The sequence below is a fragment of the Glycine soja genome, chromosome 5, assembly GCF_004193775.1.
Source record: "Glycine soja cultivar W05 chromosome 5, ASM419377v2, whole genome shotgun sequence".
Classification (NCBI taxonomy): Eukaryota; Viridiplantae; Streptophyta; class Magnoliopsida; order Fabales; family Fabaceae; genus Glycine; species Glycine soja.
The window spans coordinates 36,495,308-36,509,822 of NC_041006.1; the positions used below are offsets into that span (position 1 = coordinate 36,495,308).

General features: G+C 33.5%; 1 protein-coding gene across 1 annotated transcript; it reads left to right on the top strand.

Moving 5' to 3' along the window:
* Positions 1-12,008: 12,008 nt before the first annotated feature.
* LOC114412882 (UDP-glucuronate 4-epimerase 6-like) lies at positions 12,009-13,912 on the top strand. Its single transcript, XM_028376976.1, has one exon. The coding sequence runs from the start codon at positions 12,189-12,191 to the stop codon at positions 13,437-13,439; it is 1,251 nt and encodes a 416-aa protein (XP_028232777.1). The 5' UTR covers positions 12,009-12,188; the 3' UTR covers positions 13,440-13,912.
* Positions 13,913-14,515: the final 603 nt, after the last annotated feature.

Sequence of the window (14,515 nt, forward strand, 5' to 3'; positions counted from 1 at the left end):
TTTAAATCGGTTCTCATTTAACTGCAGTTAAATCATTGACTCTGAACAAATATTTTCACTGGTTGGATGATGAGTCGGTTCTAGAGAACTGGCAGATGGTGTGACCCAGTTCTCTGTCTTTTGTTGCATTGTCGAGCTGTTTCTTCTCTAATTTTATAGGCTTAGCCTAGACTTAACCTTGGATCTTTTTCTTTTTGTAAGCACGGGGCTTTCATCCCTATTACGCAAAAATACAAGTTCAGTCTAAGTGAGTACTGATATATTTGGTAGAAAATATTTGTTAATCCATTATACTTAATATTTAGCAAGCATTTTAATTTGTTTGTTGCTTAGGGTAAGTGTTTATTTTCAATTTATTATATAATTAAAATTTATAATAAATAAATATCTTGAAGTATATAAATTATATTTTAGATTTGTAATAAATAACCATTGGCAAATTTGATAAAAACAAACTATTGAAATTTAATCAAGACATAAAGATAAAATATGTTTGATTATACTATTATAAAAAAAATTAACAACAATTTTAAAAGGGCTTCAATGATGATTTTCAAACAATGTTAAAACAACCGCCTTTGAAAGTCAAAGGCTTTTGATGGTTGTTTTTTAAAATTATTATAAAAATTGTATCAGAAATGTCTCACTTCAACATTTTCAAAGATGATTTTGAAAAAAATCAATGTAAAATGTTACTTTTCACATGATTTTGTCTAAAACTGAGGTAGAAAATGCGCTTTAGAAAATAGTTTTGTAGAAAATTGTTGTGGATATAAATACCTACATGGATTTTTTTGGCAACCGATGTAGTTGGTGTAACTTTTTTTTTATAATATTGGTTTTGTTTTGACAACAAATTCAATTTGTAATTTCAAACGGAACCAAACTCAAAAATTTGTAACAAACATATATAATTATATTTAAATTATTATCGATAAAAAACAATAAATTCAGAAATACAAAATAAAATGATACCAGATTATCAAATTAATTAAGATAGTAAACAAGCAAATTCAACATTTGTCATGATTATGATATAAATTCAAGCTAAAACTATTTTAAAATATAAGTTTAACTATCCTAAATATTTCCAAACACTTTCATTTCTAACTTTTAAAAAAGATCTTACCCATTATTTTTTAATTGTTTTATTCCTTGCGGTTCCAATAGTGTTTAATTAGAACCACTACAATATATAATAAACACAAGTTAATCAAAATGAATAATTAAAATCTAATAAATGAAATAGATTAAAGTAAACTAGTATTTCTTTTTAAAAAAATCAATAAAATATTATATTAAATAATAAGAAGTGTATTAAATGGATAGAAAATAACAAAAAAATATAAAATATACAAATAAGGATAAAAGAATATAATTTGAAATGATTGAGAGATTTTCTTGACAAATTGTGCAAGTAGTGTGTGGAATGCACATTTAGATCGAATAACAGAAAAAATATTGAAAATATGTAATTAAGAGAATGGAAAAAATAATTAAGAATATTCTTCTCCAAGTTGTGTATTTTAATTTATAATATATAAATAAAAAAAGTCCAACAAAATTAATTCCTAATAAACTTTGGCATATTAATCAACATCATCTTGATTTTTTTTCTTGCTTAAATTATATATATATATATATATATAATGATTGTCCGCTTTTGGTTGATTTTAGAGGTGGCATGGGTATATATGAGCCTTGGTTTGCGGCTTTGCCCATTTAACATACAACCTACACAGAACAATAAATTATTGTTAGTCCTTTTTTAAAAAAGATATTATTGTTAATAATTTTTATAATTCAATTAATTCTTCATTTTCTTATTTACCCTTCCTTTTTCCTTGATCTCTTCAAAGAAATCCCAAACACACTCTCTTAACTCCAAATATCACACCCTATAAAGACAAGGATATAGTAGGAAATAATTTTGCTACAACAATTAAACATATATATATATATATATGTCAAAATATCAATTGAATAAGGATGCAAATGCAAAGTTGCAAAGTTCACACGGGTGCATAAACAGAAAGGACAAAAGAGTAAATCATTGAGAATGTCAGCTCAGCAGGATCAATAACAAACTCTCCATCTAGAATCATCTATTTTTTTTTTCTTTTTCTATTTTTCTGCATTTTCTGTTTTTGCATTTTTCTTCTCATATAAATAACAAGCATCAGCCTGATGTAATTCCATGAATTGAGTGTCAATGCATTTCTCCATATTGTCTCCTTCCTTGCTTTTATATTCATTTATTAACATGGTATCACAGAGCGTCTAGCTCCCTATCTGCATAACTCTGATGGCTCGTCCAGGTGGTTCCGGCAACAATCATGGAGGTGGTCTTGCAGATCCATCGCAAGATCCTTCCAGCCTGTATTATGTTCATGTAGGAGATGGACCTTTGTCTGTAACAGTCACTCCTGTGCTAAATGGCTCTAATTACCATGCATGGGCTCGTTCTATGAGACGCGCCTTAGGTGCTAAGAACAAATTTGAGTTTATTGATGGGAGTATACTCATTCCTGGTAGCTTTGACCCAAGTTATAAAGCTTGGAGTCGTTGCAACATGATTGTACATTCATGGATTGTGAACTCAGTATCAGAATCAATCGGCCAGAGCATAGTATTTTTTGGAAAATGATGTTGATGTTTGGAATGATTTGAAGGAGAGATTCTCTCAAGGAGACCATATCAGAATTTCTGAAATTCAACAAGAGATATACGACCTCAGGCAAGGTTCCTTCTCTGTTATTGAATTCTATTCTAAGTTAAAAATACTTTGGGAAGAACTTGAAACCTACATGCCTATATCATGTTGTTCTTGTCCTGTTAAATGCACCTGTGCTGCAATGAGAAATGCAAGACATTTTCATTCTCTTAATTATGCTATAAGATTTTTGATTAATTTGAATGAGAATTTTTCTGTAGTGAAATCTCAGATCCTACTAATGGATCCATTACCTAGCCTGAACAAAAAAATTTCTATGGTTATTCTACATGAAAAACAAGGGAACTTTGCAGTTGGAGATGACTCTAAGGCTCTTATAAATGTTGTTGATTATAAGAGGCCACAAGGAAGAGGGAGAGGTTTAATACAAAACTCGGGATCAAGGAGAATTTGTACCTATTGTGGAAGAAATGGTCACACAATGGAGACTTGCTACAGGAAGCATGGATTACCTTTTCACCTTCAAAAAGGAAATGCCTCAATGGCAAACAAGGCTTGCAATGATGTTGCATATTCGAATGGAGATTTCTCAACTAATGGAGAAATACATACTGCTCCTCCAAGTTTCACACATGAACAATATGAGAAACTGCTTAATCTGATTCAAGGTTCTGGTATTAATCAACATTCTACTACCATAGCTAACGAAGCTAGCACGGTCACTCAGGTTGGTCATTCACCAGCTGAAAATCACAAATCAGGTAAAATCTACATCTCTTCCTCTTTTAATAGTTTCTCCCTTGGCTCTTGGATCATAGATTTAGGTGCTAGTGATCATATATATGCTTTATTAAAGAGTTTTTAGACTTTTAATGAGATAAAACCAATTAGCATAAGATTGCCTAATGGTCAGTTTTCAATTGCAAAACATGTTGGTACAGTCACATTTTCCCCTGGCTTCTTCATTACAAATGTACTGTATGTACATAATTTTTCTTTAAACTTGATTTTAGTGTCAAAATTAGTTTCTACCTTAAAATGTGTTGTCTCATTTAATGATTCAATTTGTCTCATTTAGGACCAGAAATCTCAGAGGATGATTGGTTCTGCTGAAAGGTTTGAAGGGCTATATCACTTAGTTTTTGATGTCAAACATGCCTCTTGTTCCAATGTTCAAGCAACTGATACACAAATTCTACCAGAAGAAGCCTTATGACATTTTAGGCTAGGACACTTGTCAATTTCTAGAATGATTTCTATGAATTTAGAATTTCCTTTTATTGTTGTTGATCCAAAAGCAGTTTGTGATGTATGCCATTATGCTAGACACAAGAAATTACCATATAATACTAGTTTAAACAAAGTAGATTCACCTTATGAACTTATTCATTTTGACATTTGGGGGCCTATCTCCATACAATCTATTCATGGTCATTCTTATTTCTTGACTACAGTTGATGATTTTAGTTGTTTTATATTGATTATTTTGTTGAAATCAAAAGGGGAAGTAAGGCAGTATATCCAGGATTTCCTCAAATTAATTGAAAGTCAACACAATGCAAGAGTTAAGGCTATAAGGACTGATAATGGTCCTGAATTTGCAATGCCACAGTTTTATGCCTCAAAAGGCATAGTTCATCAAACAAGTACTCAATGTGGGGAGAGCACTTCTTTTCCGATCAAAATTACCAAAGCAATTCTGATATTATGCCATTCTACATGCTACTTACATAATAAATATGGTGCCTAGCACCCTGCTCTAAAATAAATCACCTTATTTTCTTCAGTATAAACAAATACCTAATTTACATGATTTGAAAGTTTTTTGTTCCTTATGCTATGCATCCACACTGCACTCACATAGAACAAAACTTACACCTAGAGCTAGGAAGTGCATTTTTCTTGGTTATAAACATGGTATGAAAGGAGCTGTCTTGTTGGATCTCAGCAATAAGGAAATTTTCATTTCTAGAAATATCACTCACCATGAACATATATTACCATATAAATCTTCTTCACCCTTGTCCACCTGGACTTATCATCCCACACCATCCACTTTACATCATCAAAATAACACTACACTACTTATTCATCAACCTACACCACCATCCACTCCTAAAACAAAACCTACATCACCTACCACCATTCATCCAGAACCTGCAGAAGCTGGAATCTCTGATTCTGAACCTGCTCTGAATCCTACTGCTCCAGATATGGTCATATGGCAGAAACTGCTACTGAACATATAAGGAGATCACAGAGGCAGAGGTACATGGATACTAGTTGATGCTCTTGAGAGGATGAATGTTGGAATAATGCCATGAAGTTTGAAGTGGATGCTCTTGAGAGGAATGGTACATGGATACTAGTTGATCTGCCAGAAAATGTAAAGCCATTGGTAACAAGTGGGTATATAAAGTGAAATATAGAGCAGATGGATCTATAAAAAGATATAAGGCTAGATTGGTGGCTAAAGGTTACAATCAAGTTGAAGGCCTAGATTTTTTTGACACTTTTTCACTAGTGGCTAAGCTTACAACAATAAGGACTCTGCTAGCCATAGCTTCTTGCATGGTGATTTACATGAGGATGTTTACATGGTTATTCCTCAAGGTGTCCAGTGCTCCAAATCCAATCAAGTATGCAAATTGCTTAAGTCTTTGTATGGTCTCAAGCAAGCAAGCAGAAAGTGGTATGAAAATCTCACTTCATTGCTAATAAGTCAAGGCTATCAACAATCCAATGCAGATCACTCATTATTTGCATTTCAGAATGGTAAAAGTTTCATAGCTCTTGTTATCTATGTGGATGATGTGATTCTAGCAGGAAACTCCATTGAAGAATTTACTAGAATGAAGAGAATTCTGGATTCCAGTTTTAAAATCAAGGATTTGGGAACATTGAAGTATTTTCTTGGGTTGGAAGTTGCACACTCCAAGTCAGGAATCTTAATCTGCCAAAGAAAGTATTGCTTGGATTTGTTGCATGAATCTGGTCTGCTTAGGTCTAAGCCTACCAAAACACCACTTGATCATTCAATTAGGCTGCATCAAGATGAAGGGAAACCATATGATGATGTAGCATCCTATAGAAGATTGACTGGGAAACTTTTATACTTGAATAACACTAGGTCTGACATTACATTTGCCACCCAACAACTGAGTCAATTCTTAAGCAAACCTACTATGACCCACTACAATGCTGCCTGTAGGGTTGTTAGATTCCTCAAAGGCAGTCCTAGCCGAGGTCTGTTCTTCCCAAGAAAATCAGAAATTCAACTGCTAGGATTTTCTGATGTAGATTGGGCTGGTTGCTTAGATTCAAGGAGGCCATTTCAGGATATTGCTTCTTCTTGGGTGCATCTTTGATCTCTTGGAGAGCTAAGAAGCAGCAAACAGTCTCAAGATCTTCCTCCGAAGCAGAATACAGGGCACTCTCCACCACTGCTTGTGAATTACACTGGTTACTATATTTGCTACATGATTTACACATTACTTGTACAAGAGCACCTGCCCTATATTGTGATAATCAAAGTGCTTTGCACATAGCTGCCAACCCGATGTTTCATGAAAGGACTAAGCATCTAGAAATAGACTGTCATTTTGTTCACAATAAGATCCAAGAGGGTGTTCTTTGCTTGCTGCCAATGTCATCCAAGGAGCAACTAGCTGACTTTTTCACCAAGGCATTACCTCCTCCTTCCTTTGTTCCATTTATTTCCAAGCTAAGCATGATTGACATTTACTATGCTCTAGCTTGTGGGGGAATGTCAAAATATCAAATGAATGAGGATGCAAATACAAAGCTGCAAAGTTCACACGGGTGCATAAGCAGAAAGGACAAAAAAGTAAATCATTGAGAATGTCAGCTCAGCAGGATCAATAACAAACTCTCCATCTAGAATCATATATTTTTTTTTGTTTTTCTGCATTTTCTGTTTTTGCACTTTTCTTCTCATATAAATAACAGGCATCAACTTGATATAATTTCATGAATTGAGTGTCAATGCAATTCTCCATATTGTTTCCTTCCTTGCTTATATATATATATATATATATATATATATATATATATATAAAAGCAAGGAAGGAAACAATATGGAGAATTGCATTTAGTATATTATTATTTCCAATAAAGCCGTCCCTACATAAATTTTGCTCCAGAAAAAAAAATTAATTAAACTGCATGAAGGGCCAAACAGAACATACATAGTTGCGGATTCTCGGTAGTACTAAACCCCATTGGCCACTGGATGGTGAAAGGCCAAAAGTATGACTTTGTTGCTCTGAAAGAAAGGCATGCATGTCGTTTGAAGTATATTAATTATATAGATATGTCTATGAAGAGGACGACGTAGTTGTGAGGAGAACCATGTCTTCTTCTGTCTTAGTCTCAAATGGGTAGTAAAGTCAATTCTCATGGCTCTACCGAGCAACGACCATATCTTTATTCCTTTCTAGCCCTAGCTTTTGAAAAAGCAAATGTCAATAATGGTTATATGCAAACTTAGAAAGTAACCTAGCCTACCCCACAGTTGTAACGTATTTATTGATTAATATAACATTACGTGAGATTTTCAGTTTTACTTGTGCATGACGGTAAATAACAACCTTAGTTCAAGTCCAACTCACACACGCACTTGCTGTTTTCATCCATATCTCATTGCACGCTGCAACCTATACATGAGGTGTCTGTGAAGGAAATGATATTCTTCACGATGGAAATGCCACATTTGTCTTTCATTTCAATATGATTTTGAGAAATGTCTAATGTTTTCATTTCCATTTCGGGTATGTTGTGAAAGGAGAAAGAGGACGAAAAGGAATTGTTTTCTCTAACTTCAACTTTTTATTCCTCTGGTCCTCAATTTGCATAACATTCCTTATTTTGGTTTGACTTGTGTATAAACTTTACCCACTAATTGTGGATCATATTGACACATTGGATGATTAACTAAAGAACAAAATGCATCGCACTTTGGTTGATTTTTGGGCTTTAATTTATTCAAGCTCTCAGGATCTTATCTCGAAGAACTAAATGTTTGATACTAAAATCAATATCTTCATGCATTAGCCGAATCCCTGTTTTCTTCCCAAATTAAAGCTTGAGGTGGTCAACTAACTGTTTCTAATGACTATGAGCTCGTGGTAAACTTTACTTAATTGGTCGATTTTTTTTTTCTCTTCTTGTCAATCTTTTCATTTTTTTTTTACATATTTAGCTTAATTTATTTTAAAAATAACCTCTTTTTTTGTGAATTTCATGAGAGTTTTAAAAAAATTCTTCGTGAAATTATTCATTTTCAAAACATCTTAGTTTACACTGTTTTTCCTAAAGCGACATATGTTGTTTGTAAGATCTTGATAATCTATAGTGTAATTGTTTGAAAGTCCAGCCAAAAATTAATTGTATTCATGCAAGAAAACTATATAATTTTTTTTATCAGCCGCCAAAGGTAAAAAATTATACAACGTTTTCTTTTCTCTCTATCACTTATCTCATTTTTATATTGTCTCTTCTTTTCTTATTTCTCTCTTATTTATAATTAAAAGTTGCATAAGTTAATTTATTGTATAAATATAATTTCTCAGCACAACTCACATGTGACAAATAAAAAGAAGGATTAGAATCACCTGCTGTCTTTAAACAACACATGTGTCCAAGGAACAAATTAATCTCCTCTACCAATTAAAGCAGTTACGTGAAGTTTGAAAATTGATTGGTTTAATTTGTATATCTTTAAAGAGTTCAATTATAGAGGATTCAAATCTAAGTTTCTTGTATATGGACCTTTTAATATGCCAGAAGGAAAAAGAAAAATATTTTTTTATGAATTATTAGCTAGTAAGCTCTAGCATGCTTCAAAATCACATATTCTAAATTCTATAAATTCAACCCACTGTATAGCAAGAAAATGCTTGATATTCTGACATATGTACAAACTTAAGCTAAGCCGTTCGAGATCTAGAATGACACATGTTGATTATCTAGTTCACTTTTCAAACTGTTTTGTACAGTGCATATGTGATGTGAGACAAATGATTAGATAGTTCTAAATCATTATTTATTTATGGTCTCAATCAATATTTTTATATAACATGTATTTAATTTTTTGAATTTAAGAGAAAATAATTAGTAATATTTGATTATGTATCATGTAAAGATTAATCATGATTATGACCTAAATAATAATTTCTCCAGAATAAGATTATGACAAGTTATCTTTATAGTTTAGAAGTCTATTTGTTTGGAAATATATTTTTTGTTTATCTCAATACAAGGGCTGAATATAGGTAGCGTTCGATAGAAAAATTAAGATAAAAGAAAATAGAACAACACACATATAAAGTTAAAAAAAAATAGATTATTTCAGTTTTGCTAAAAGTTTAGTCATCTATATATGAGCGATCACCAATGCATATAGTCAAGAATTAGTTCAATGGAGAAGCTTACGTAGTAATATTATTTTATCAATAAATAGACCATATATATAAATATAACGTCTCAACTTAATTAACTCTTCTAATAAAATTGGTATTTTTTTTACTTTATTCATAAAACCAAATAAACTAATATAAGTCCATAAAATATTAAAAAAAATTGTTTCTGTTTTTTTTTTCTTATTTCCATATTCATTTATAAACGTTTTTCTCAAATAATAAAACTGTGTTGAGATCTCTCTGTTATATTTGTTTTTATTTTCTTAATTCATATCATCTACTTGAACACTTTGTTACTACTGTTATAATTTACTGTATATATATAAATTATAATAATTATTACAAAGGAGGGACATATCAACAACCACAATCTTCTTTTGTAAAGGCACCCTATGCCTATGGGCTATGGGATAGGGAACTTCTTGTGCATGCATTTCCCTTCCCGGGATCTTCCACTACTGGAAAAGAGCAGTGATACACTATATATATATATATATATATATACCACACCACATGGTTGGGTCCATTATTAAAGCCCCACCTTTGCATCATCCCCTTCCCGGTTGTACTTCCTTTATGCATGATAGATGTAATTAGTTATGATCTATGAATAATCCTCAGGTTTTCTCACCCGACAGGTTACTAAAACTAATTTAATTAAAATTAATGATATTAATTACAATGACAATATGTGTCTCACAAGCCTCTTAATTATCATTATCCTCCCTTTCTTATCAACGACTCTCTTTCTGTGTTGTATACGTATCTTCTTTTGCCTATAACTAATTAACATTAATAATTATTTAATTCTCTTAGGAGAATTATTTAATTTTAATAATTGTTTCCATGAAAATTATGTCAAAAAAAAATTTAATTTAGCTATATTTTATTTGATAACATTTGTTTTTTATTTATTTATTACTAGATAAAAATAAATTCTACTAATTTATTTCATTTCATTTTTCAAAAATTAAATTAAAGTAAATCATTTTAATAATTTATTATGATATCTAAACTAAAACACACTTATTTATGTATCATGATTTCTGTCACAATATTTATTACGCACTGGAAACTCCTGCCAAAACTTGAGATGGAATAAAATAATTTCCAAAAAGAAGAAAGTGACAAATATCCTTCCCAATTTCTGTATGATATAGTTTTTAGCCATGGGGATATTTTTAGGTCACAAAATTATGAGGTGGTGTAATTTTATTTTATTCTTGTCGGGTTTATATATAGTGATCTATGGATTTTTCTTATATCATTTATATATAAATCGAGTTTAACAAGATAGCAATTTAATTCAACTCATTCTTAATTATATGATGCGTGTTGCGTTTTTAAGTAACTATCTTTCAATCTTTACTACTATTAAGATTGTTATTTAATCTATACTAAGTATTGTTTATTAATTTATAATTAAGAGAACTTGTTTATCACCACCATAAATCTCTATGTATTCACTAGATGCACATGTATTGTTAAGTTTAAGAAATTCATGCCTATAAGTAACAAAAACATGTTGTAAAGAATCTATGCACAAGTTGCACCAAAGTATATCACGTAACTTTCTCTGTCTTCTGAAAACAATCTATTTGTCTGACACCTAAGTAGAAACCACCTATTGTAATTAAAAATTTAACGCTATTTGTGAGTTCTGCTATGTCGGTAGGGAATAGGGACAAATAAATAAATAAATAAATATATATATATATATATATATATATTAGTTAATTTATTTATTTATTGGTGATTCTCTTTCTTTGGCTTTTAATTTCTTGGGTTAAAGCAGAAAAAATTGGAGGACAGCGACCCGATTGTCTCTCCAGCAAATTGAGAAATGAGAATAGTTTGCCCTCGCATCTGATGCAAATTACATAATTATAAAATTATGTTATGTACCTCATACTTTGAGGTACCGGCATTAATGAAAAGAATAACAACAATGCTGTGTATCTTTATAATCTAATCACATGGTGTGTTAGTGGGGGTCGCAGCACTGAAATGGTCAAGCACGATATATTATTTAGATAATTTTACATTTATTTTATGAAATTAATGAGAATAGACTTTGACTTTAATTATATAATAGTACGTAATATAATGCTGCTCTAAAATGAAAAAACTATTTGATTTTTTGGGTGGAAATTGTTTGAATATAATATGGAATAGTGACTATCTATCGTTACCATCGATGCAGATTTTGAAAGAGAAAATCAACAGGAAAGGTACCGAGCTTAAAAAGGAAGAAAATTCAGGACATGATTGATGTATTAACAATTCAAAAAGTACTTTTAGGTGTGCAACTTACTTTTGGAGAAAAATAATTAATTTTATGACATATTTATTACTCTCAAATATACATTTAAACATCAAACTTTTTGCTTAAAAACTTAATTTTGTAAAAATAAGATTTGGATTGCTTCCCTAATTAATTAACCATTGAGTATTATTCCATTCTTTGATCACTATTCCAACACCAAGGTTTTTCATACACCTTAGTAGATATTGTAGCAGCCACATTTGCCTTGTAAACATCGATCAAAAGAAAGGCTTAACCACCTATGTAATCTCATATGCTTCAAATGATCGAACAATTTTAAATAAAAATAAAACTATAAAAAAAGTTACAAATATTTTGAAAGAATCATTTGTAGAGTATTCACAGTTTAAGAATTACTCATATTTTAGACAAAAAAGTAAGCATATTAATATAAATAAATGTCAAAAGCAAGTAAATTTAAAATTGGAGATTTTGTAATCTTAACATAAAAGAAGTTTAATAGTATAAAAAATAAAGCTCAACATAAAAAGAAATACTGAAAATAATTTATAATTCTTAATATATATATATATAAAGTAGTTTAGAAGCATATTATATATAGAGCACTTAATTAAATGTCCAGGCATGTGTGTGGTAGTGAGAAGGATTGAGAAAAAGAAAGTGGTGTCCAAGCAATGGCAATTATCTCTGGTATCCCTTAATTTATATGAATGTTGTCACAGAGGCCTTTCTTTTCCTTATGATGTTGCTCTTGTTCCTACCAAAGCAGCAACATTAAAATTAAAACATGGCATCTTCACCGGACACCAGCAAAACCATAAAGCTGGTGCGTAACAACAGCTACCTCCGCAGACTCAACATATCCTTCAAAATCCTCTTCCTCCTCCTCGCCCTCCTCCTCCTTTACACCCTTTCCACCCACCACCACCACCTCCCCCTCTCCTCCGCCTGGGAGAATCAGGTCCGCCACTCCGCCCTCCCTCGCCGCCCCAACGGCATGTCGGTGCTTGTCACCGGCGCCGCGGGCTTCGTCGGCTCCCACTGCTCCCTGGCCCTCAAGAAGCGCGGCGACGGCGTCCTCGGCCTCGACAACTTTAACCCCTACTACGACCCCTCCCTAAAACGCGCCCGCCAACACCTCCTGGCGAAACACCGAATCCTCATCATCGAAGCCGACCTAAACGACGCGCCGTTGCTCGCCAAGCTCTTCGACGTCGTTTCCTTCTCCCACGTCCTCCACCTCGCAGCACAAGCGGGCGTCCGCTACGCCATGCAGAACCCCCAGTCCTACGTGGCATCCAACATCGCCGGCTTCGTCACCCTTCTAGAAGCTTCCAAAACCTCCAACCCCCAGCCCGCCATCGTTTGGGCCTCTTCCAGTTCCGTCTATGGGCTCAATAATGAAAGCCCATTCTCCGAACTCCACCGTACGGACCAGCCCGCGAGCCTCTACGCCGCAACTAAAAAAGCCGGCGAGGCCATCGCGCATACCTACAATCATATCTATGGACTCTCCCTCACCGGATTGCGCTTCTTCACTGTTTACGGGCCCTGGGGAAGGCCCGACATGGCTTACTTTTTCTTCACTAAGTCCATCCTCCAGGGAAAGCCCATTGACGTGTACCAGACGCAGGACGAAAGAGAAGTGGCGCGCGACTTCACTTACATCGACGACGTCGTCAAGGGCTGCCTCGGCGCTCTAGACACGGCGGAGAAGAGCACCGGCGGCGGCGGGAAGAAGCACGGCGCCGCGCAGCTCAGGGTTTACAATCTCGGCAACACCTCGCCGGTGCCGGTGGGGAAACTCGTTTCCGTGTTGGAGACGTTGCTCAGGGTGAAGGCGAAGAAGCACGTGATCAAAATGCCGCGAAACGGCGACGTTCCATTCACGCATGCTAACGTGAGCCTGGCGTGGAGGGACTTCGGGTACAAGCCCACCACTGATCTCGCCACTGGTCTCAGAAAGTTCGTGCAGTGGTACGTTGGGTATTACGGGGTTCGCTTAGGGGTAGAAAAGGAAAAGATTTCGCTTGATTGATCCTTACCGTGCCACTCCATTCATTTTCACATGGGTTTTCTTTTCTTCTTTTTTTGTGAATAATTATTATTATTATTATTATCTACTCTTTTTTTTTTTGAGTGGTGCTGGTGGTTATAGTTGTGGCGGCCCATGTGAGAATGCATAATCATGACATGACCCGGTGGATGGAAGGACATGAATATGAAGATGAACCTAGGAATATAAACGTGGTAGAGAAGGAAGAGACAAATGTTGAAGAAATAGAAAGTAATAAAAGCAAGGACAAGAGCAAGTGTATATATCTAATCTATGTGTGAAGTGGTGGAGGGGAACTGAGCTGTAATAATGATGGGTGGGCTCTACTTTAAGCTTTTGGAACTTATTCAATTTATTATGGTATTTTCAAAGTTAAGTAAAATTGTGTATAAACAATAATTATATGATATAGACATGCAATTTTCTTACAATTACATTATTATATTAATTTTCTGTTTATCTCATGTGTTGTTGCTATTAGCTTTTTTAATTTATTTTTAGAAATATATTAATTCGAGTTACATTCAATATTTGAGCTTTTTTTTATTAAATGGGGATAATAATTTTTTTCAAAATTATCAAAAAGAGGATAGATTTTGAAAACTTATCGAGTCAGGATATAAGTGGTGACCGAGAGACATAACTTTATGAGAGATTGCACAGATGTATATATATGACTAACAACAATGGTTCACAAGAAAGAGAAACTAATGTCATAGCTGCATTCTCAATCAAAGGTTCACATTTCATCTGCAAGTAGGTTTGAGAGATGGATTGCCTGGAACATGAAAAAGAAAACCAACAACTACGTAGATAATGAGAAACCGCATGCATGCTTGTCAGCAATGACTAAAACTCCATGTGGAACAACTGGCATGTCAATTGAAACCTTCGTTTCACTGATGAGCAGAAGATTTTGAACAATAATAACATGAGCATGCAAAAATCCGCACGCCCGTGCAAGTCTAAAAAAATTCCTCTACTTATATGCTAGTTGAATTCCGCACGAGTGTACAAAATTCCGTCTCCTCTCTTTGATCGTGGTTAGTTTCCATACA

What these genes read in the sequence shown, in the direction of transcription:
- LOC114412882 (XM_028376976.1), top strand. Translation starts at nt 12,189, where the DNA reads ATGGCATCTTCACCGGACACCAGCAAAACCATAAAGCTGGTGCGTAAC.